A 23,888-nucleotide genomic window follows, 5' to 3' on the forward strand; every position below is an offset into this window, starting at 1 on the left:
TTGGCGCATTGACGTATGGTGCGTCACGAAGCAGGAAGTAAAAGTAAACAACGCATAGATAGGAAACGATGTTATGTTGCGTTAGTTATCCGTTCTCACTCCGAGTCTGTGATTTTTGGTGCTTCATTCAAAATGCCTGACGGATTTATAACCCGATAAGGGCAAGGACCCGGTTAGAGACAAGCTGAAAACCGGTAAGACACCCGTAGAGTTGAGCAAGTGTCGGGTGCGGCAGCCGTTAATGATAGCTAGCTAGATATGGCAGTTTCCTGTGTTATTTTGAATTTGTTTACAGGATGAAATACCCTCACGTCCATGGCTTAAAAACATCTCCTTGACGTTGGGTTCGTCTGACGAATAAAACACCACCTTGCCACCTCCTAAACGTGTTGTTTTTATGTTTTTTTTCACTTGTTCATTTCAGATCTCGCTATGTTAGCCATCAGATCGTCAGAGGAGGAGTCCGCAGAGATGGAGGAGATGGACACCTCAGAACCCAACTGGTGCTGGTTCTACTTGGCTGAGTGTGGAGTGTGGCATATGTTTGAGGTAGTACAACTTTACACACACACACACACACACAACAGCACACCGCATCCTTGTACCGCATGTTCCCGCCCATTGCCCCTCCCTCGGTGATACTTCATGCAATTTGGATCCAAGGATCTGCGAGTTTTAGTGCCAACTGAATCAGTGCAATGTCACAGACTTGCATGTCCTCTGTGATTGAGGTCAATGAATCGATGAAATTACGGGGTGCAGTCTGTGGTGGGCATAAAAAATGGTATATAGACAGTAAATGCAGGAAATTAGCCCATTATCTCTGCATATAAACATGTGCAATGGGGACTTGAATGGGGCTGCAACTAACAAGTATTTTCATTATAGACTAATCTGATGATTATTATTATTCTCCAATTACTTGGTCTATAAAATGTCAGAAAAGTGCCTTTCACACTTCCCTTAAGCTTAAGATAATGTCTTCAAATTACTTTTTTTGTCTGATCAACAGTCCAAACCCCAAAATTTTCAATTTACTATCACATGAGACAAAGAAAAGCAGAAAATCCTCACAAATGTGAAGCTGAAATTTTTCAGTGTTCAGTTTTATTTTTACTTGAAAGATGACTGATTAATTGATTAGCAAAATAGTTGCAGATTAGGCTACCTTTCTGACTATCAACAAAGTGAAACATGACTAGAAACCATCACTCACAACTATGAATTAATCTATCCACCTCGTTAATATCTATCCACTCATTACCACTGCTTATAAATTAAACACAAGATTGATTGATCTTTCTCAATCTCAGATTGATCCCAGTGCAGCCTGCTCTGTGACCAGCGCTCAGATTGAGCAGTGCTATAACAGGAACCAACGTGGCGTCATGGAATTCTACACAGCAAAGTATACGTACAGGCTTGACTTCTCAGGTATGATGATGATGAAAAGCGACTTTTTTGCATGACTGCATAGTTCAAGTGATACTACAGCTACTCTGTCAGACAAAGATTAGTCAGCTCTCAGAATTATGAAAGGAAACTTGGAGGATTTTGAGTCAGAATTAATCCTGTTTCAGAAGTTATGCCTGTATTTCTAATCTTTATTAAATTCCTTGCCAGTTATGCGACAGATAAATGTAACGACAGGAAAGCAGCGGCCAATTAAACGCTCCCTCCACTCGGCAACTGGCTTCAGGTAAGACTGAACATTCAGAGAACTTTTTTTTTTGTCCTCATCTCTTCCCTTTATATAGAAGAGAAAAGATGTTAAGAGAGAAAGTAAAGAGCAGTATGGAGTTGTGAGTAAGGAGAGCAGGCCTTAAAAGAAAGGTCAGAGGTCAAGCATCTGCCATGTTCGGGAATCCTTGAGGTAAACCCCAAATCTCTATCAGCTCACCAGGGAGCTGCCCTGGAGCTGACCCTGATTTTTGGTCTCTCCAAGAACAGCAGGAGCAAGAGAAAAGAGGATTTCTTCATCAGGCACAGAAGTCTCCATTTTTCACATTTTAGATAGCATGTATTGACATCATGCAAATACGATCACTCTTATAATGCTGTAATATCTTGATTACTGACTCCTCTCCTCTCTCCGTCACTATCTCTGTCAGGTTTATTTGTGATAACCTCGCCTTGCCTGTTCCCTGTCATTGGGAGAGAATCAATACAGATGAGCCCTATCAGGTAAGTAAAATAATGTAGTGTGTATATTATGCACACATTACTGTTATATACACAGTGTTTCCACTTCATTTGCACTGAATTGGGTTAGCTTTTGCCTCAGAAGAGTCACATGTTCTTAAGCTCTTTTATGAACAGGTGCTTTGCTGACACAGTTCCTGCAGATATTTCAGTAGCACATTCACACTGTCCATAATCCACTGCATCTCATTCCAAACGTGCTGTTGGAAGGTTGATTAAAGGTTGATTAAACATTCATTTTATTTCACTTTTTTCATTTTTTTCTAACTTGCTCACCATTTCTTTCACTGTTCCTGTGTGTGACTGGTTTGTTTCAGCTCATCCAGCTCGGAAGAGACACCTATGAGTTTAAAGAAGTAGCCAGACTGTACGAAAGGACCATGGATCATCCAATCAAATCCATCCAGAGGATTCAGAACCTGGACTTGTGGGAGTTTTTCTGCAGGTAAACAGTTGTTGTATAGTCTATTTGGGTATCTTATTTTTTCTATGTGGTGTATATATCTTAGCTCTTTATTCTTTCTTCTTTCTTCCACACGTTTTTCAGCCACTAACTTCTTCTGCATACTTTCAGCTGCAGAAACCATTCAAATATCTAGGGCTGTAGTCTGCTGGTCGACTGGTTGATTAGTTGGTCGATATGCTCTCATCCGACTAAATTCTCATTGGTCGAATAATCTCTGTGTTATTTTCATAAGGAGAAAAGTGCTTCATCAACAGCTTTCCAGGATTATTCCATTATTTCCTGCGGCGGGAGGGACAGACTAACAAATTACCTGTGAAAACGGGGGTGTATTCAAAACACCCCCGTTGTTTTCACAACTTTGAACTCGCCCAACCTAATGGAGACTGCTGGGTCTAACTGTACTCAACGTTTACTGAACGTTTACTGAACATACTAACCGTTTACTGAATCTGTGTTTCTCCATAGTGACACAACGAGAACCCCCGCAAGGCCAAAAAAATATTTTTTAATATTTGATAGCGTTTGGGAGTCTCTGAGCAGCGCTGTTCCGGTACGTGAGTCAACCTCTGTGTCGTTGCCTGGGAAACTATTGGTCGCGTGGCTCCGTTAAGGAGTATGTTTGCGTACTACCCCCCCCCCCGGCACTAATCGATTAGTTGAAGATTATTACGATTTTGGTCGACCAAGATTTTCTTTGGTTGACTACAGCCCTACAAATATCAAAACATTCAGCTTTTTCAGGACAATGCTTTCATTCAGTTAGTTTTTATAATGGAAAGTGTATGGGAGGAATGTTTTTGACTAATAACTCATGAACCGTGAGGCCTATCAAAACAATATTTGCACAGTGTGTTCCTTCGATGAAGCTGATTCGACTGATATAAGCCACGCCCATTTGCGCCAGGAAAATCCTTCCACCATTTTGGATTTTTTGGTAAACACATCTTTTGTTTCTTTTGGCACATATTTCATCTAATTTTCACCAAACTTGGTACATATCATATCTAGATTACCCTGAATAAAACTTATGAGTTCGTTTTTGGGTATCACTGTTTGTCAGTAATTGGTTACCAAATTTTTGAAGGCGTGGGCTGATACCCTTAACAGGCCATAGCTCTTCAATACTAAATTCAATCGCAACCAAATTTGGGAATGTTGTACACACAGTCACATTGCACATTGCAAGTGTGTAACATTTCATACACTTCTACCCAGAGAGAGTGCTTAAGTAACATTATAACATGATATTTCTGCAGTTCTGTTGTCTTAATAAAATGGAATTTGGTACATAAGTTCTCCATAAGAATGTACACATCATATTGGAGCATGGCACTAATAGCGCCACCTTGTGGTTATTAGTAAAACACCACCATACTACTTATTAACTGCCATATCTCTTTAATGTAATATTCCATGGTAACCAAATTCAGCAAAGTTGTACAGATGGGGATGGTGAACAAGTGTGTAGCATTTGATACAATTTGAGTTCTCAAGCTTCCACCACAGACAAAGCTTTTCTTCTGTTAAAATGATTAAACAGAATGAAACCAAGGTTAGAGCATTCTCACTTTTACCAACACATTTTAATTGATTTTATTGCAACATCTAAGAACCACAATGAGTCAGTCAAAGTTTTGAGCATATCCCTGTAGCCCTTGATGGCTTTAAAATACACTCATCCTGTAACGAGGTAATAATCAGTACTCTGTGTTGTGTTGTCATTCCTTGGTTCTCCCCTAAGGAAGAAAACACAGTTGCGAAAAGTCAAGCGAACATTGGATATTGAGGAGCGAATGCTGTTTCATGGCACAGGACACAGCAACATACAAGCTATATGTACGTTTAACTTTGACTGGCGGCTGACTGGAAGCCATGGCGATGTTTATGGCAAAGGTAGATCCATCTGTGTTGTGATACAACATCATGAAACTATTCACAACATTTTTTTTTTTTGGTCAGATTTTAACTCACGCCTCTCTCTTCCAGGGAGCTACTTTGCCCGGGATGCCAAATACTCCAGTAAATTCTGTCACACCACGGGGAAGCACAACACCACTTTACAGAGACACGGACTCGCCCCGCCAATATTTGCCAGTGAGCCGCCTTATAAGACCATGTTCCTGGCCAGAGTGCTTGTCGGAGAGTACACGGTTGGTCATCCTATGTACTGCAGACCACCCTCCAAGGACGCCAGCTTCACCAACTTTTATGACAGTTGCGTGGACGATATGGCCAATCCAAAGATTTATGTCATTTTTGACAGCAACCAGATTTACCCAGAGTATCTGATTGAGTTCTACTGACGCCTAACACAAACTTTTTTCTTATCAAAACATGAACTATAGAGGCTGGATCTCAAATATGGAAATATTTAGGATACAAAGTCAGATGATGGGATGGAACAGAGAGAGAAGAGTTAAAGGGACCTTTGCTTTTTCTTTCAGTTAGATCTGGTGCCTAACTGGAGCATGGGTCATCTAAAGTGCCTTTAAGGAATTGGAAAATCAAGAAGACAATACAGACTTTGTGTACAGTTTGTTTACTGTACAGTATATTCTAAGACGGGACCTTGTGGTTGGATTTTTTCTCTGTGACTTATAAAAAGTCTGAAAAAACTGAATGAAAATCTGCTTTTACTTTAATCAGTCTTAGTGGAAGTTTTGTATTTAATGCAGAATATGTGCTTGCTTGTTGAATATCTGTGCACAGTTGTTAAACATAAGAGTGGAACTTGCAGCCTGTAGATTATAGGTGATGTCCTGCCACCGGCCACAGCCCTTCTCTCACGTCCACACAGTGCCACGCATGAGCTTATTTACAAGTCATAGTTCCTGATGACGAAACCAAAAACCATGTTCATGCTTACCCATTAAGCCCCGTGATCTGTTACTTAGTGACATAAACATCTGTGTGTACCTGGTACGATGTATTATGTAGGCATGGATTCTTTTGTTTTTATTCCCCAAAAAACGCTTCTACCTCTGCATTTTTTTAAACCATGCATCAGTGCACTTTATTCTTTCTGTGAAAGGCTCGGTAATTGTGTCACAGTGACATAAAGTTGTGATGTCTTGTATTCAATTGTGGTCCTTGAGCAATATGTTTCTGTGTATCTTCTCTGACCATTAACTCTAGTCTTTTAAAAGACTTTTTGTTCATCCCAAACCAAAATCAAATCAGTTTGAACATTTCCAGTTAAAATCATCCGAGTGTGATGTCACCACCTGCTAACATCTCTCTTAAAAAGGAATAAGCAGGTTTTCTTTGCACCTGGTGTAAATTGATCAAAAAATGAATGTAGCCAGCACATGTATAGCACTGTAATGACAATTAACCACACAATGTAATATTGCTTTGCTATGTACATGTGTTGAATTCACTGTATGATGTTTGTGTGTGTTCTTGAGCAAAGGTGGAATAACAAAAGGAGGATTCAGAGTACTAAGTTTGCCACAAGGTGGTGCAACAGTACAAAAATGGTTCTTGAGAGACTCTTGCATTTCGTCATAAATGCAACCCAGTGTCTTCAGTCGTAACACTACAACTGTGTGTGTGTGTGTGTGTGTGTGTGTGTGTGTGTGTGTGTGTGCGTGCGTGCAAAGGGTGTGTGCAGCTATATGTGTGTGTCTGTAATTTGCACATGTTACAACTAATAAACTTTTCAACAGATCTATTCGGTTATTGATTGAAGAACATCTTTCAGAGGAAGGCCTGTGATGCAAGTAAATATACCACACAGTATGTTTTGCTGATATCACTTGCTCTTCCGGTTGTGTAAGCCAACCCTAGAGGTGTGGCTATGACGTTACACTCAGCTGAGTCAGAAACACAGATGTCAACTTTAATAGCTACCTGAGTAAATCAGAAAGAGGACAGCAGGTTTTATAGCTGATTGATTTAGCTTTTACTGTAATATATTTAATCTCTGTCAGGACAATGTGGTGCAGGGAGGTGGAAATGGAATCAATGGACACATCAGACACCCCATGGTGCTGGTATTACCTGGGAGACTGTGGAAGGTGGCACAGATTTGAGGTAATTTGTTTTAAACATTTCTTAAAATCTACTACATTACAAAATGTCATGTAGAGCTGATTGTCTGAAGTATCACTGTCCTTCTGTTTTCTGTTCATCCTTCAGGATGACACAAATAACCCACTTAGGAGTGTGGATATTGAAAAATATTACAAATTAAACTCGAAAGCAGTTTTAAACACATCTTCATCCAACTGTAACAGCAAGTTCGATTTCTCAGGTATCTGAGTACATTTTCTTCTTTATATAGAGTTCTCATTTATCTGTAATGAGGGTTGAAATTGATGCTTTTTGTGTTCTTAAACAGCAATGTTACAGACTGACCTCATCACAGGAAGGCAAAGAAGGATCCACCGAGGCTATGACCTTCAGAGAAGGTGAATATGAAGCTTAAAATAAATAAATTTAACAGATGAGTTATATTACACAACAGTGAGTCCTAGATAAGTAAGTCCAAAGTTTGGTTTCTTGTAAAATGAAAGTGAAACTTTCAGCTCAATGAATAGTTAATGATTTCCTCCCACAGTTGCTCCTGCTTCAGTGCTGCTCCTGTCTTCTGGGAAATGGTTGATTCCACTGCTCCATATCAGGTGATAATGACAGAAATGAATGGAAAACTGTTCAGTCAAGCTAATTGTGACCTTAGAATAATAAGGTTCTGTCTGCTAACCGAGTGGTTTTGAGATGGTTCAAAGTTTTTATTACCTTGATAGCAACACTGATATACAGTAAAGTTCCCTTTTATTACTTTAAATATAGAATATCAAACCTCTTTACTTTTTGTTGAAAAAAGTACACAGTTTAGTCCTACTTTGTTTTAATACACAAAATCATATAGCTTACTGAAGGTAGTTATGATATAAGATATTTGGGGACAGACATCAATTTTGAATTGAGAATATTTGGTCACATTAAAGATTTTGAAAAGATGATTTTTGATAACACTGTTATAAAGATTTTCTATATATTCTGACGTGCTTCTCTATTAATTTGTGGATGTTTTCTCTCCTTGTTCTACAATTTTTCAGTCTGGTACTGAATTGGCCTGCTGTTGTTTGCCCTTCTTAGAGATATTCTGGCCATTATTCTGCTGCCATAATGATTTCTGCTTTTTTTGCCTGGGCAAACTGTCAATGTCAGTTTCTAAGCTCTGAATGCAGTCATTATCATCACTGTGTGTCTGCAGTACACAAGTTATAAACAGACACATAACAATCCCAGTGAGAACCATAGAGTTAGCATTAAATCTCATTCAGCAATCAGCTAGAAACCTGAATTTATCTTATATTCCTACATATTAAAATGTTGGTCTTCATTGATGTCATCTCTACTGTAGTCACAGTAACTGGAGTTAAAAATAATAACATTTAATTCATGATAACAGTTTCATGAGCTGTGCTGTGAGCTGTGTATTTATTAAGATTAGCTAGCTAGCTGTCTAGCATGGTAGCTCATGGTAAAAACCAGCTTTACCCAAGTTAAAAAATTATACTAAAATGACTCTTAACATAACAAGCATTTATAACCGTGCGCCATTCATACTGTTTTTGATAAGATCGTCAATTTTGAGGTTTTAAGTTTTTAAATTGAGCAACATGTCATGATCTTTTCAGCTCCTTTAACAAAGTTAAAGAATGACCTTTTTGTTTTGTTTTTTTTAATCTGTGCCATTTATGCATAACATAAAACTAGACAAAATGTTAACTTGTCAAAGAATATTGCCGTTTGAATAACATTTTTGCGCTCAAATCAGATAGAACCATAATTCTAAGGTCACAAAACCCAATTTGTATTTTTCAGTTGCCTTCATTTGCTTCTAATGGAGGTTTTTGCTTTCAGTATGTTTATGTTCATAAAAAATCAGACAAAGCCACTGGAATTCAAAGACTACACTATACATATGCTTTAATGTTCATGTATGTTTTCATGTTACAGTGGATGCCTATTTGTATTTTGAAATATTTTGCAGTTAACCCCACTGAGTGAGCTCACTGCTGAGTATCAGACTGTGGCACATTACGTGAAGAAAGATGGGCTGTTGGACAGATCCATTGTATCAATCAGCAGGATACAGAATTTGGATCTTTGGGAAATATTTTGTAGGTATGTAGGTCTATGAGTCTTGCTCTCTCCATCCCATCCGGCACTCCACTTCTTTGGAAGCAATATTGTCTTTCTCTTTGTTTGTGTCAAAGGAAAAAGAAACAGTTAATGAGGATTCAAGGTGTCCAAGAAATTCAAGAGAAAAGACTCTTTCATGGGACTAAATTCAGAAATGTTGACAGCATTTGCAAGTACAACTTCGATTTACGATTAGCTGGACAAAACGGTCATATGCTTGGAAAAGGTAAGTTAGATGATGCAGTAACAACAATGCAATAATACATTAAACTGTTTGTGTAATGTACGTATCTGTTCAACAGACTTTCCCCAGTTAATGTGACTTTCTTTGTTTTTATTTAGGAATATATTTCGCAAGACATGCAACATATGCAGACAAATACAGTGAGAGCAGCACGGATCCTTTGCCACCGCATGGCAGCCCAACACAAAGTACACCAACCAAGACCATATTTTTAGCTCGGGTGATAACTGGAAAATCAAACGCTGGACAACGTTATTTCCTAAAACCTGATCATGGATGTTCTGAAAACTTGCATGACAGTTGCGTGGATGATATCACACATCCCACAATTTTTGTAATTTTTGATCCAAATCAAATATATCCAGAGTATTTGATTCAGTACAAATGAACACAAGAGAACACAACATGTCCACCTCAACTGTCTGGGTGAAGGATTTTCATCAACATTTCCAACATTTTTTACTACTTTTTTTAAACAAGCCCAAATCTGAATTTACATGCAGTTTATGACGATTCTTTTTTTTAAATGCTCTTTTTAAGAACACAGTCTTGAAAGCTACGTATACCTTTAGATATCTGAAAAGGAAGTAAGTCTATTTATTTTATAACTATTTTACATATTGGGAAGTTTGGGTCTAAAAGACATCATTACAGGTTGACTTTTGTCACATTTGTTTATAATAAGACATAATTTATTAGCACATAACGCAGATAGCTTTTTTATCTTGAAACAGCAGAGGTTATTAAATAAAATTCCTGACACAACCAAACCAAAGTTCACAACTGTTTATTTCTGTGTTTATTCTGTGTGTTATCTGTATTAGGACTGTGGATAAAAATCTTAAAATTGTGGTCTCTTGGAAGGAGGTGCACATTGACCACATCGGTCAACTAATTTAATATTTGGGTGGTTATTGTGTGTGTGTGGCTCTGTGTGTGTGTATTCTCACATGTTGAGATATTCCTGTTTGCTCGCTCTGCCAAGCCACATACAAGGACAGATGAACACCCAATTCTGCTATTCAAAGCACGCCCATTAAAAGAAAACAATTGAATGCATTAACAATAAAGAAATAAAAAGAGGCTGCTGTCCTTTTCACAACTAAGGTGAATAACCTGCACAACAACCTGCACTGACATCACTGGCTGTGGTGTGTTTTGATCCCATTCCTGTTACCTGGCAACATGAGTGATGTAATCAATGTTTAAATTATAATTTCATTATTTTTACATATTTACATTTACACATATTTTCAGTGGGGTTCATTCACCTCTTTGAATACAACTCATTTTTTCTGTCACAGAACCTGTTCAAATGTAGGAGACAGAAATGCAGCGTAAGTGTACTTTATAAAAACTGTCAGCAGAGGTCGCTGTTGACACAGTGAACATTTGGGCAATGGAGATTGAACTCTTCACGCAGGGCAGCGCTGGCAGGTCAACATTAGATTTGGGATATTTCTGTAGGAAACTTGGGCCTTTTCAAAAAGCCAACTTTTAGCATCATCATTAGTTCCTCGGGAGTGAAAGCTGGTGGTCCTCATTATAGAAACTCTTTTTGCTCATTAAATTGGACATCCACTGTCCTCCACATCCATCTTCTCACTTATATTATTTGGCCTTTGAATGAAACAGTACATTTCATATACTGATTTATTATGATTATTTTAAAAGTTCAAATGAAAGCTTACATTTTAGTCACATTCATTCACTGTTTTTGAATAACTGAGGCAGCACCAAGGCTAAGTGCCAGTTTTGGACCATATAACTATTAACACTGATACTTCACCTAACACAAATTTAAGTTTTTGATCAGGCAAATTGATGAATTCTCATTTTTGCCATGCCCTTAAATGGCATGTTGACCGCTATGTTAATCCATCAGTATGCTGATAGCTTGTTTTTCCCGTCTTACCCAACTGTATGATTCACAGGGTGAGTGATTCACTGAATTGTCATAACAATTTTTTTACATCTGAGACCTCACACTTTGCAAGCCAGTAAAATTTAGCCAAGAGATGTTTGCATGTGTGCCTGACTGTATTTGCATAGATCTACATAGCCTGCATCTACAGTCTAATCAAACCATATCTAGTGTCCTTGACCTTCAGTTTACTGAAACACCAAGACATAAGGCATTGGCCATATGTTCCCCCCTACGCCCACATGCTTACCTAGCAGGCGTGGTAGAGAGGGGTTGGAAGGAAATCTTTCATCTGCCTCTCTTCCTTTCCTGTTGTGTAGTTTTAGTTGTTTACTTAAGCAGGTACAGCAGAGGCCCAGGTGTCGCTCTCGCTGTCGAAAGTGAAGGCTGCTGAATATGAAACACCCAAGCACAGATGTACCCATCATGAGTGGAAAAACCATCATTTTCTGAAAGTCAAAAGCACCTAATTAGAGTTCATTGGCTGTTAGGTGTAAAGTACAGTAACAAGTGCAGACTGTCTACACTCAAGTAAAGGAGAAAATATTCTAATTAGACTTGTCAGCTTTTTAAAAAATGATTACTCATGTGAGTGTGGAGGGAGGTGTAAAGGCTATATATATTTCCCAAGTTTTCCCTGTGCTGAAGGTGTCTGATTTGCATTGAGTGCTGGGATAAAGGATCCTGCAGGATATTTGCTCTCTCTTTTGCTCTCTCTTTTCTCTCCCTAGGGGTCATGGGACATTACTTTCATGTACTATTATAATGAGCTTTATCACTATGAGCAGAATAAGACAACTTGTTTTGCCAAAAAGCTGTAGCTGTAGAATTCATTTCCGAAATGTTCTACTTCAGATTTTTTTTTTTTTATAAAAAGGGTCATACCCCGAATATATTTGATATATTATCATGTCATTAACCAAGAACTTTATTTCTTCTAATCATGAAATGCATTTGTGATTTATTATTTTGCTTAGCGTTTGCACAGTATACTCTTGTGTAATCATATTTACTGTAGAGTGAAATTTCCATACAATAAGAGAATGTGGTTTACTTCATACAGAATATTTGACTTCATTAAAGTTAGGAAAATCCAAAACATTGGAATCCCACAATCCCAAATGGCGCGCGCACACTCAGTCACATATATACACTCAATATTGTACAGGCTTTATTAGTATGGTATTGGTAGGTTTCCAGGCCATCATTTCTCAGTGATGCGTATAGCAGATGGTATATTTAAAGTAAGGTCCTTTCTTTGCATAACAAACACACTCTTGATTCAGTGCTACATAACAAACTATGTCTTCACAGATGTATGAGTTCCACTGCGTACTTTGCGTTTGAAACTGGGGCTGTGAGTTCTCACAAGTCAATAAGTGAGTGGAGTTTGATATCTGCTTAAATATTTACAGCTTGGTGTGCTCAGAGCCTGGCGTGTGATTGGAACCTCTTTGATGTCTGCGTGATCAGATGATATCAACATGTTGAGTTTGTGAAAAGTCTAATTAGTGGTTCCTTCCCAGAATGCTGGGTGTGTGTTATTGAGAGAGACACAGAAAGAGAGAGGGAGGAACTGAGTGAGGGGCTGTTCTGACTTAGCAAAATTGGCCTACAATGATACCAAGAGAGAAATCTTTCTAAATTATTTAACATTTCAATATTTCAAACTCTCAAAAAATATATATATTTGGTAATCTTAATTAAACTGAGCGAGGCAGTGACAGGATCAGAGCCTCATATCAATTCTGTAAATACTCTATTCACTCTACTCATTATTCACGCACAGTAGTGGTTGAAAGTTTGTGAACCCTTTAGAATTTGCTCTCTTTCTGCATAAATATGACCTAAAACATGATCAGATTTTCATGCAAGTCCTAAAACTAGGTATAGAGACATCAATTAAACAAATGAGACAAAAATCTTACACTTATTTATTGAGGAAAATGATCCAATGTTACATATTTGTGTGTGGCAAAAGTACATGAACCTTCAGGATTATCAATTCATTTGAAGGGGAAATTAGAGTTCGATGTTTCAATCAATGAGATGACAATCAAATGTGAGTTTGGGAGGCCCTGCCTTATTGGAAGAAGAGAAATCTAGGTCTTCACTATCGAAGTATGAGCTTCACAACACAAGTTTGTGGAAGTGTATCATGGCTCAAACAAAGGAGATTTCTGAGGACCTTAGAAGAACAGTTGTTGATGTTCACCAGGCTGGAAAGGGTTACAAAACCATTTCTAAAGAGTTTGGACTCCACCAGTCGACTGTCAGGCAGACCATGTACAAATGGAGGACATCCAACACCACTGTTATCCTCCCTTGGAGTGGTGGAACAACAAAGATCACACCAAGAGCAGGCATGTAATAGTCCGGGAGGTCACAAGGGACCCCAAGGTAACGTCTGGGAAACTAAAAGCCTTTTCTTGCAGTGGCTGATGTCAATGTTCATGAGTCCACCATCAGGAGAACACTGAACATCAATGGTGGTCATGGCAGAGTTGCAAGAAGAAAGCCACTGCTCTCCAAAAAGAACATTGCCTCTCGTCTACGGTTTACTCAAGACTACGTGGATAAGCCAGAAGGCTGTTGGAAAAATGTTCTGTGGATGGATGAGACCAAAATCAAACTTTCTGGCTTGAATGAGAAGCGTTATGTTTGGCGATGAGCAAACGTCACATTCCAGCATAAGAACCTTAACCCATCTGTGAAACATGGTGGCGTCAGTATCATGGTTTGGGCCTGATTTACTGCTTCTGGACCAGGACGACTTGCAATCATTGAAGGAGCTATGAGCGCTGAGTTGTGGCAGCAAATTCTACAGGAAAATGTCATGGTATCGTCTGTGAGCTGAAGCTCAACAGAAAATGGGTCATGAAGCAAGACAACGACCCTAAACACACAATTCGTTCTACCAAAGACTGGTTAGAGCAGAAGAAAGTTCATGTTTTGGTCAAAGTCCTGTACTTAATCCTAAAGAAATGCTATGGAAAGACTTGAAGTAGGCGGTTCATGCATGGAAACCCAGCAGCATCCCCAAGTTTAGACTGTTCTGCAAGGAGGAATGGGCTAAAATTCCTCCAAGCTGATGTGCAGGGCTGATAAAACAGGTACCGGAAACGTTTAGTTGAAGTTATTGCTGTGAAAGGGGTCACACCACTTACTGAAAGCAAGGGTCCACATACTTTTGCCTCAGACAAATATGTAAGATTGGATAAATGTCGTCAATAAAGAAATTTTTATGTTTTTGTCTTATTTGTTTAATCGGGTTCCCTTTTTTTTTAGGACTTGTGTAAAATGTTTTAGGTCATATTTATGCAGAAGTAGAAAAAATTTCTAAAGGGTTCACAAACTTTCAAGCAGCACTGTAAGTAAATATCTATCCATCTATGTACTGTAGGTTGTCCAGCTGCCATTCATGACATCACTCAGCTGAGAGCAAAAATCATATTTTTATTATGGAAAAAGGTTCAGTTTTCTTTACAAAACACAACACATTTCCAGCTACACATTTTCTATAATTTAACCAAACGACACAATCATCAAAACATCTAACATCATTTTGAAGAAGCTCTCTCTGTGTCACAAACCCCACTCTGTGACAGGAATCACAACCTGATGTCCCTGAGCAGAGAGAAAAAAAATACATACACTGTATAAAAAACACATTTTAATGTAATTGTCTAATGAAATTATGTATCTATATGGAGAAATGAGAGCGAGAGGGTGGACTAATGCAGCACAGTGTTGTCATTTTCACAAAATAACACGTATTAATAAATTAAGTTTGATCATTTTGATCACATGAAATGAAACATCTTCATTCGACACAAGGAACACGACACATAAGTGAGGACAGTTCTTGCTTGGCACGAGAGGCGAGAAGACTCAGTACAAGCTTTGGCACCGCTTTTTCTCATGATCTGTTTTCTTATTTTATTTTTATTTTTTTACAGTCACAAGCATTTCAAATGCACCAGGTGCAAACAATCTTCAGTGACTCGGACAACATATCAGTTGGAGCAATGTATTGTACAGCACTGTATTCAAGGGCGGTACCTGAAGACGTCTAAGCACTGGCATGCCTTTAATACTATGGATTTATTGTGTTAGGAGTAAAAGTTGAAGGCTAGATCACCCTGAGGGAAATACATCAGGGATTTGATTTTTTAAGACAAACCAGCTGGCATGATGAAAGACTACTTCAAAACCCATTATTTCACTACCTTTGCTACATCTTCATTCAAATTAAGCACTTAAAAAAACCCAGATCCAAGTTTTTAATATCAGTGAAATAATAAGCTGATTTCCAGATTTTTTTTTCTCTTTTTGGGACTTTTGGGACTGCTATTATTTGCTTTTGATTTCAGTGTATCATTTAACAACTGGGCATCATATTATAAAACATCATAATAAAGGTGACATTAGTTTTAGCTGTTTGACCCACCACACCACACCACACTGGTGGTCATGTATTATAGAGCAGAATCTGCTTCTTAGGCCCTCCAATCCCAACCATGCCAAGCCTCAAACTGTATTCCACAAGCACCACAGGCCACGATTCAAGAGAATTAGTCTGTCATGCCTCGTACAGCTCTTTCATATCCTGTCCTGCTTCGTTCTCTGGAGGACAATAGGTCATCGTTGAGGGAGCAGTGCAGCAGCTTTCTTAGTTCAAAGGTCGCTCCTCTGCATCCCAAGCCCGTGCTTAGTCCTGAGTCCCTGCCTCTCCATGATGTTCCACAGCTTTCGCAGGTTGGACTGGGTAATGACATCATCAGGTTTGAGCTGCAGTGCACGCAGGTAGTTGGCCTCCGCTTCGGGAAGCTTCCCGTTCAGGTGGAGAATGGCGCCGAGGTTCATCAGAGCAGCAGGGTACTGGGAAAAGGAAGAGAAACAGGGTCAGAAAAGTAGAAAAGGAGACAGAGTGGTGCACACTGCCATAATAATAAAGAGATGTGAGGTGTTCAGGGTGTTGAGTTATAGGATTACAGCACTCATGGCAACTGCGCCGACCTTGAATTTATCTGTTTGGACAAACTATTTTAAACTTGCCCTTCTCGGTTCCACGTTTGGCACAGACAGTTATGTGAGACATATACACATTTTAGGAAGCTTCCCAGGTGCATTAAGGCTCTGATGAGATTTATTTAAGGCTGAGAAAAACAAATATGCATTAAATTAGCCCTAATGCAATCTCACAGTAGCATGGCCAAAGACAAAAGTGTGTCCTTTGACTGTGCCACAGTGAACAAATAGGTGGCTACAGATTGTGTGTGTATTGTAAGTATTTTTTTTATGAAATGTATGAACAAATGCATTTAGGGGTGTGTTTTCAGGAGTTCTATTTAATTAAATGCCTCTTTTGAAGTGGCAAAGTGGAACCATCTGGCCCTGAATAGTGTACCAGTTGTGGAAATCTACAAAATCCAGGTCTCTCAGCAAGCCATAACTAACAAACACACCCAAATCTCATCCTAAAAGTCCTCTGCACCTCATCCCCCAGATCTGGCATCGTTCCCGGGCCCCGCGTCCTCACTGCATGACATATGGTTAGCAACTTGGCAACTAGTTCACAGCTTCTCTCTCCCCAAACACAACTGTTTGTCTCTTCTTTAACGCTGATATTTCACTCGTTTACATTCCACTTCTCGGGGAGCGTCAGGAGACAAGCCTCGGGAGTGGGAGTTTGTTTTTCTCACCTAATGTAACAAATGAACGGAGCTGGAAAATTTCAAGCTGTGGCCTTGAAGGAAAATGGAAAATTAATTAATCAATGCTGTTTTACAGCAAGAGGAGCTGCAGTGCAGCACTGACACCCATTTTTCAGTTGGTGCTTGTTTTTGTCACCTGGCGCAACTTGTATCAAGCAGTTACGTTACATTTCAAATGCTCCAAACTTTGTTCTGCTTTCTGTACCTTGTAAGCAGCCATAGACACACTAAGCTAAATAAATGGGGGTCCTGTGTCATTCTAGACAACTGGGTGATATGCAATATACAGTCTGGGCTTAATCACAACAAACAGACCAGGGAACATTAGAAATGGAGCCCCGTTTACATGTGTTGTGTGTGTTTTGAGAGTAAAGCTCATGATTTTGCCTGTCTTGGGTTGGTCTCGCTGTTATACACTCACAGTGATGAAACGGATGTGAGCGCTTGACCTTCAGCAAGTTAGATAAGCAGTATTTCTAAGATAGCCTTATGAACTACAGCACAGTGAGCCATTATGTCAGCTTAAACTCAGGCAAATTTCATTATTTCAATGCGAGCTCATCATGTCATTGTTTTTGATTTGCAGGGACCAAAGAGCACACGCTGTAGATTCATTACTCACGGTGACAGTTTCCGCAGTTAGTAAACATCGCCTGTTCCGCCTAGGATTCAGCGTTATATTTTGAGAAGAACCTTCATCCGAGTGGTGTAAATAAAGCATTTCAGTCGGCGTGTAAGATGGATATCTTTTTCTCTGAAGCCACACGATCATTGCCTTTCTTAGCATGTAGAACCGGCGCTGTATCTTTCATCACCTGAGAGCTTATTGGATTAAGTTGATATGTGAGAGACTGTCATTCACTAAGCAGACGTGTGCTAGTAAAAATGTCAAAGACAAGAGGTGCTTTATTCGTGACAAGTGACAAGAGGAGCCCTCAGCATGTCTGAATGTGCGCATGAAGATTTTCCTTTTATGACTCTGAGGTAGAATAATTTTTACATCACGCAAACACAGCTTTCCGAATTAAAATGGACAACCAGCAGTCTCGCTCGGCTTTTAGGATTTAAACAGGATATAAACTGACAGGCAGACCTTATCTAAAAAGGGTAAGATGCTATACAGGACCCTGTGGGTGTGGCAGTATAGCGCACGTTACTCCACTGTCGGGCATGAAGATGAAAGTCAAACCCTCTCTCCTGACTGAGCCTGCAACATAAGTCACAGAGCAGGCCGTCACCAAACAGACTAGCAAGACAAATGACTGCAGGAAGCCTCTTCTAGGTCTCGTGTAAAGACACACAGGTTCCCTCTGAATAAACTACCTCTCCCAGACTGGTCCACGCACCCCTTTCCTTTGAAGTGACTGATTCATACTCAGAAGAGGAAACAGGATATAATAGCCCCCAACTTCCTCAACTGTATGTGCTGACACCGAGAGACACGATATCCCACAAGGCTCTAGTCTGTTAAACTATACTGTGATTATCAAGTATTTACTCTGAGGCTGAACGTGTGTGTTCATCAGCATCAGACAACAGCAACCATCGAACTCGTTTCTCTTTGGAGATTTTAATAAGCACATCAAGGCATCATCCGCAGCCATGAACAGAACAGTTCCCAGTTTTTTCTTCAGCTGCATCACTTTTTGCCAGTAGCAACAGTGCTATAACATAATGTCAGAGTGATGGGTAATACATAGCATGTTGTAAAGGAACAAAAAACACCAGGTACTTACATCTGGTCTGAGGCTGGCTGCACGCTCATACTGCCTCTCTGCTGCCTCGTTTAGACTGGCCTGTCTGCAGAGGAGAAAGAACAAAGAGAAAGGATGGAGAGTAAAAAACATGCACAGAATAACACAATTTATAGTAATACGAATTACTAATAATGACTGCATTCATAGCTTTACTGCTAACCATATAAATTACTGTAATTATTAAGAGGAACGCCTCACTGATGATTTTACATATAATTGTCAACTGGATTTGTCAGGTTCTACGCATATTTTTTGTCATGTTACATTTATCAAAATTATCATTGATAATACACACTTTTGTTTATTTACTAGTTTATTTAGCAGGTACATTAGACATAAATCAACACTACTCAAAGTGTGTCAGACTAATCCTAAAAGAAACAGAGAAGCTCAAACTAAAACATTTTGCACACCACGCTGCACGGACAGATTCATTTTTCTTTAAACCAGAGGTTCCCAAGCTTTTGGGTTTGTGACCCCTTAAAATGAAAAAAAATGTTTACTTTGTGAACTCTCGTCATTGGACGAATATGTGCGCCAGTTCAACCAAAGGGCAATTTTTTCCGTGTCTTGTTTTATATGACAAATTTGTTTCAAGAATTTGTTTAAAGAATTTGAGTCCTCAAGAGATAAAATTATCCAGTTGTTTACCAGATAAAAAAGTAGATTAGAGGAAAGTCTGAAAAAAAAAATCAGTTTAACTTTGTGTTGATTGGCTGCTGCTTAATAAACAATCAGTTCACATTAAAGCTTTTTACTTTGCATTAAGATATCTTATCTTTTTGGGCATTATGCATAATTAATTTCTAATTAAATACCATTAGTTTGTGGAAAAATTATGTTGCTCTAGTTGTTGCAGACAAAGACTTTCCTTGCCAAGCTAGAAACATGGACTTAAGGTATTAAATTATTCAGAGATGACAGATGTCTGCTAGTTAAAGGCTGAAAAGAAGTCTTAACTTATTACTAATTTATGTTGTTTGCATGTAACAGATTTGTAATAGTAGCCAATGTCAGGTTTTTTCAAATTCAAGCTTGTAAAATACTTGAAAAATACACAAACAATGTTTTGCATTTTGATATTAATTTCCTTTCTTGACTAGCTGTGTCATACTGGGATAACTGGGATAAATACAGCATTACAGTTTGTGTTGGGGCATTGATTTGTCCTGTTGAGACTACCTCACTGTACATTAAGCCTTACATATTATTCATCACAGTACGATGGGGCACAGATGAAGAGAGATGGATGTTTTTAGGATGGTGTTAAATCCAGAAGCACTTCACCACCAGTCACCTCTTACATGCTACAGCTGGCTACATAAAATGGGGTTAATCTGCTCCATACTGTACATACATTTTTATCCAAAGAGCCTTTGTTATGCCAAAGTTCATAAAGTCAAGGAAATCATTCTTTCCTGACATGGTAATTAATATTTATAAGACTTACTCAAGTAAAAAGGTATGCAACATTTTATCAGGAATGAAGCTCATAACTGACTATCAAATCCATCATCTTATAGTGTCCTTCCTTGGTCTTTGTTTTGTTTGGTCAGGTGCTAGCGAGTCTGTAAAAAGGGCTGATAAAATGGGGGAAATCACATTTTAAAGGAAGTAAAATTGGGTAGAGGAAAGCGCAAGTCATTGTTGCTCTTTCCTAGAAGAAAAATAACTTCGTCCAAAACATGTAGAAATGAACTGCTTCGTTCACTCAACGCTCTATTTGCATGAGTAAAATGAAACGTGGGCCGAGCGGAGCATTTGAAGGAAAACCTTTCATCAAACTGGTTTGTCAGGTCATTTACTTACAATGATTATGGTCATTGTAGGTAAAGGAAGCCAAGATTTCTAGCTTATCTTTACTATCAGTGGAGCAGCTTTGATGTTAAATCCAGCTAGTGACAGGTGTATGCCACATTCATTAAGACAGGTCCAACCCTAATCGCTTTGGATTTATGTCACAGTTGAGTCCCATCTGAAAATAACCAGTCAGGCCAGAAAACAGCAGAATAATCTGTCATTTAGATTTACTCTTGCGTTTCTGAAAGCAAACCACAGCCAAACCCTGAGACTTTCAACATTTTTTTTTTTTTACAAATCCTCTGTGGTGTTGCCTTTAGATGAATGCTAGAGAGCAGTAATGGTTTTTCCACATATGTAGAGCAAAAAGGAATTAAGGCACATCGTTCCAATATTTCCTTCAGTTGCTGGGAGTAGAGGACATTTGCAGTCCCTTTTGACACGTTTTAAGACTTATAAGCTGTCTGCGCACGTGCTTGCCAAACTTTGGAGGAAAATTCTCCAATGGTCTCTTTACAAGCCGAGCACTGAAACATCACTATGATGGACTGAAACCATACCAGTGTTTATATATGTAATACATAATAGATTTTATGGCAACTATTTCTATAGAGAGGACATTTACTATCCTATAACAGTTGTATACAGTCATTTATATTTCAAAAAGATGGATATTAAATAGCAGTGGCACACAATAAACTCTGTAAATACAGGATTTCAAAAGCATTTGTTGAAATATGTGTTCATTTAATTTTCTGTACTGCATGCTGTTCTAAATAGGGAAACTCTACTTTCTGTTGTTCCAGGGTGGTTGCCAGTGTTGTGTGTCAATGCATTAGCCAACCTGAGCATATGAGCAGCACTGAAGACCACATCAAACTCCGAGCTGTCCAACTCCGCAGCCCTCTCCGCCATCTCCGCCGCTTCGCCAAGACGAGACTGCTCCAGCAAAAACTGACCTGGAAAGAGGGGAGGAGAGAGAGGATAGCACAAGATCTGTTCAGTACTTTTTCCTTGCAAATAAGAGGGGTTTTTTTGCTGAGAAAATTATGTACAAGTTTAGTCTTTAGTATCATATTGTGGCAAACCGACAGAAGTGAGATTGAGTGGAAAAAAAAAAAGATAGAGAAAGCTGGTTAGATTAGCCAAAATGGAGATTGGTGCAGAAACAAAGGAAGATGAATGGAGGCAGTGAAAGAGATGAGTGCCACAGGAAATGCAACAAGGAGGCAGCGACGCTGAGAGAAAAAGTGAGACGGCGAGAGTGAGGGATTGTTGTTTTGCTCGGCGGCGTCTGAGAACACAGATGAGTTGGGAGATATTTCATGTGTTTTCCTGTGGGAGTCTGGCCACCTGGTGCTGCACCCACAAGCGCCTGCCTCAGTGGCTATGAATTAACAGCGGAGCCCAGCCGCAGATGTTAGAAAGAGGATAATGTAGCGAGGCTCTATTGAAGTGTGTGTGTGTGTGTGTATCTCTTGAGTTTTTTTGTGCAACTTCCAAACTGTTCTGCATCCCAAAACAAGCTGTTACGCACCAACACAGACTCGTTAGAAGCGGGTCATAGGAAGGACAGTTGGCATTAAAATGTGTTACTGTGAACAATGGCAGGAAAGGGGGGTCTTGTCTTCCCTATCTGACTTGTCCTGTGAGCTTTCACCCCTTATGTCCTTACTTCCTTGCAGTTTCTCACATGTGTCATTGTGTGTGCATCCGCTGTGTTATATTACAGACAGATATCCATCAATCCTTGCACGCACACACACACACACACACACACCTGGAGCTCATCCAGTGAACCCTGGATAGCTAAAGCAGCCAGATTTGTGATAAAGAAAAGCCCAAATAAACATCACCTATAGCAAAAGCCTACAGGATAACACTCAAAAAAGAAAAACAGCCAGATAGGCAAAGATAGAGAAAAGAATATAAGAACCTCAGAAGGGGAAACAGCCCGGTCCAAAGACAGCAACGCGCCCCTCGCCGGGGACCAAACCAAACTCAAACCCATAAGATATGCAGTGCAGAGAAAGTACCAGAAGGAATAAAGAGAGATAAGGAAGAGGAGAAAGGGGACAATGGCGCTTTCAGTGAGACAGTACAGATTTCATTTCCTATGAATATCCTGGAGATAGCAACACGGAGCAGCAAGGAGCCCACTCCTCCAAACTGATTTGAAATACTGCATTATAACAGCAGCACAGGCAGAGCGTGGTATCATGTTTTGCTCTCTGTTACGAATAGTAAATGATGTACTCTGATCCTGTCTCCTCACTCAGATAAATGTAGCATACACTCCTGTTTGTATATGTGTTTGCACCATCTGCAAGCCCTCAAACATACAACTCCAACACTCCCAGCTCTCATAGCAAGAGTCAATTAAATGACAGTATATTTCCACAAATTAGTTACTATTGTGTAGTGATTGCCTAAACACATCCGAAGATTTTTTTTTTTTTTTTTTTTTTGGAAACATTATAAAAGCAGTGAAGTATTTGACACCTTCAAATGATTGATTCCAGGCCGGTTTACAACTTGAGTTGTAAGTGGACCTGGTATATTTAATAACTCCGGGTCTGAGGGTGACACTACAAAGTTTGAATCTTGGATAAAAGAGTAAAGACCTCTGTGTAATTATTATCCTCAGTGCAGCTTACTGCAGCAAAGCCCGATCATTACAGCAAAGCCTACAAGCACTGCGCGGCAGAGGATTGGATTATAAGCAACCCATGCATGTTTGAGTTGGAAGAAGAGGACTTCAAATGATATTTTTATATCTCTGTAAACCACAGAACAATTTTTTTGAGTATAGAGGCATCAAAGTTTTATTATTTATATGTTAATTTTAAAATAGGTTTTGCAAAAAAGAGTTTGCAATATCTCTCTGTGATATTTTCTTCTTACCATAGTGCATGTAGCAGTTTCCTTTTGTCGGGTCCAGTTGAATAGCTCTTAGGTAGTACTTCTCTGCTTCTGTCTTCTGCCCCTAAAGGAAAAAGAGTGAAAAAAAATCATTGCTTATATAAGACATTTATTTTTGGTTTTGTGAGACAATTGTGTTTCTGTAATATTTTGAGTTTTTTGCATTGACACATGCTATATTTTGACCTAAAAGTGTTTTGTTGACCCCTCATGAATATACTAAACCTGCAAAAAGGTATACTGGGGTCCAAGCACCTGACACAACCAGAAGGATGAGGCCATCACTGAATAAGGTTCAAATAAGTGTTTAAAACATTTGTTTGTATGCTTGGGGAGGCTCAGAGGCCCTCCGGCAAAATCTACTCCAGCCTTGGAATCGTTTTATTTTGTGCCTTGAGTACTCAAGTGTCTCTTACTTTAGGTACTGTTCTCTGCAACACACTTCAAACCTAAAATCCAAAAAGAAAAATGTTTCCCATTGACTTTATTTGTTATATAGTTTAAACAGAAACCTCCTAACTTAACCACAGCATGATTTATGAGTATATTTATTATCTACAAACTAGAATTACACTATGTTATGTACAGAATTATTTTATGATGAAATAATATGACCCTCCTGGGTGTAATGTATTAAATAAAATCAAGGAAATTAAATGGGATATGCAGGAATTTTTGCATGAAGTAGAAACTGAGTATC

At 39.0% G+C, this 23,888-nt stretch overlaps 3 protein-coding genes across 5 annotated transcripts in view; 2 read left to right on the top strand and 1 right to left on the bottom strand.

Annotated features, from left to right (window-relative positions):
* The first annotated feature begins 34 nt into the window (after nt 1-34).
* On the top strand, nt 35-5,749 carry LOC121891240 (protein mono-ADP-ribosyltransferase PARP11-like). The gene is made up of 8 exons (XM_042404067.1): nt 35-194; nt 425-549; nt 1,314-1,434; nt 1,624-1,699; nt 2,112-2,184; nt 2,520-2,647; nt 4,410-4,561; nt 4,655-5,749. The coding sequence occupies exons 2-8, from the start codon at nt 433-435 to the stop codon at nt 4,969-4,971; spliced, it is 984 nt and encodes a 327-aa protein (XP_042260001.1). The 5' UTR covers nt 35-194; nt 425-432; the 3' UTR covers nt 4,972-5,749.
* An 86-nt stretch (nt 5,750-5,835) lies between these two features.
* LOC121891241 (protein mono-ADP-ribosyltransferase PARP11-like) lies at nt 5,836-9,848 on the top strand. Of its 2 annotated transcripts, none has more exons than XM_042404069.1 (8): nt 5,836-6,406; nt 6,601-6,703; nt 6,809-6,923; nt 7,011-7,080; nt 7,230-7,293; nt 8,673-8,806; nt 8,899-9,050; nt 9,167-9,848. In XM_042404069.1, exons 2-8 carry the CDS (start codon nt 6,605-6,607, stop codon nt 9,454-9,456), a joined length of 924 nt encoding a protein of 307 aa, XP_042260003.1. In that variant the 5' UTR covers nt 5,836-6,406; nt 6,601-6,604; the 3' UTR covers nt 9,457-9,848. The 2 variants fall into 2 exon arrangements, with proteins under 2 accessions (XP_042260003.1, XP_042260002.1); XM_042404068.1 differs by having other exon boundaries at nt 5,836-6,390.
* A 4,580-nt stretch (nt 9,849-14,428) lies between these two features.
* Nucleotides 14,429-23,888, bottom strand: part of tmtc2a (transmembrane O-mannosyltransferase targeting cadherins 2a) — a 60,899-nt gene continuing 51,439 nt past the window's right edge. For both annotated transcript variants that reach the window (XM_042403668.1, XM_042403669.1), the window contains 4 exons: nt 23,171-23,252; nt 21,111-21,225; nt 18,446-18,509; nt 14,429-15,873 (listed from right to left, as the gene is read on the bottom strand). In XM_042403668.1, the coding sequence (XP_042259602.1) occupies nt 15,670-15,873; nt 18,446-18,509; nt 21,111-21,225; nt 23,171-23,252 (465 nt within the window). In that variant the 3' untranslated portion in view covers nt 14,429-15,669. The remainder of the gene's footprint in view (nt 15,874-18,445; nt 18,510-21,110; nt 21,226-23,170; nt 23,253-23,888) is intronic.

The sequence above is a fragment of the Thunnus maccoyii genome, chromosome 23 (genome assembly GCF_910596095.1).
Source record: "Thunnus maccoyii chromosome 23, fThuMac1.1, whole genome shotgun sequence".
Classification (NCBI taxonomy): domain Eukaryota; kingdom Metazoa; phylum Chordata; class Actinopteri; order Scombriformes; family Scombridae; genus Thunnus; species Thunnus maccoyii.

What these genes read in the sequence shown, in the direction of transcription:
- LOC121891240 (XM_042404067.1), top strand. Translation starts at nt 433, where the DNA reads ATGTTAGCCATCAGATCGTCAGAGGAGGAGTCCGCAGAGATGGAGGAG. An exon ending in CACTCGGCAACTGGCTTCAG is followed by an intron (nt 1,700 to 2,111) that starts GTAAGACTGAAC and finishes TATCTCTGTCAG; the next exon opens with GTTTATTTGTGATAACCTCG. An exon ending in TGGCGATGTTTATGGCAAAG is followed by an intron (nt 4,562 to 4,654) that starts GTAGATCCATCT and finishes TCTCTCTTCCAG; the next exon opens with GGAGCTACTTTGCCCGGGAT.
- LOC121891241 (XM_042404069.1), top strand. Translation starts at nt 6,605, where the DNA reads ATGTGGTGCAGGGAGGTGGAAATGGAATCAATGGACACATCAGACACC. An exon ending in GAAGGTGGCACAGATTTGAG is followed by an intron (nt 6,704 to 6,808) that starts GTAATTTGTTTT and finishes TTCATCCTTCAG; the next exon opens with GATGACACAAATAACCCACT. An exon ending in GGCTATGACCTTCAGAGAAG is followed by an intron (nt 7,081 to 7,229) that starts GTGAATATGAAG and finishes TTCCTCCCACAG; the next exon opens with TTGCTCCTGCTTCAGTGCTG.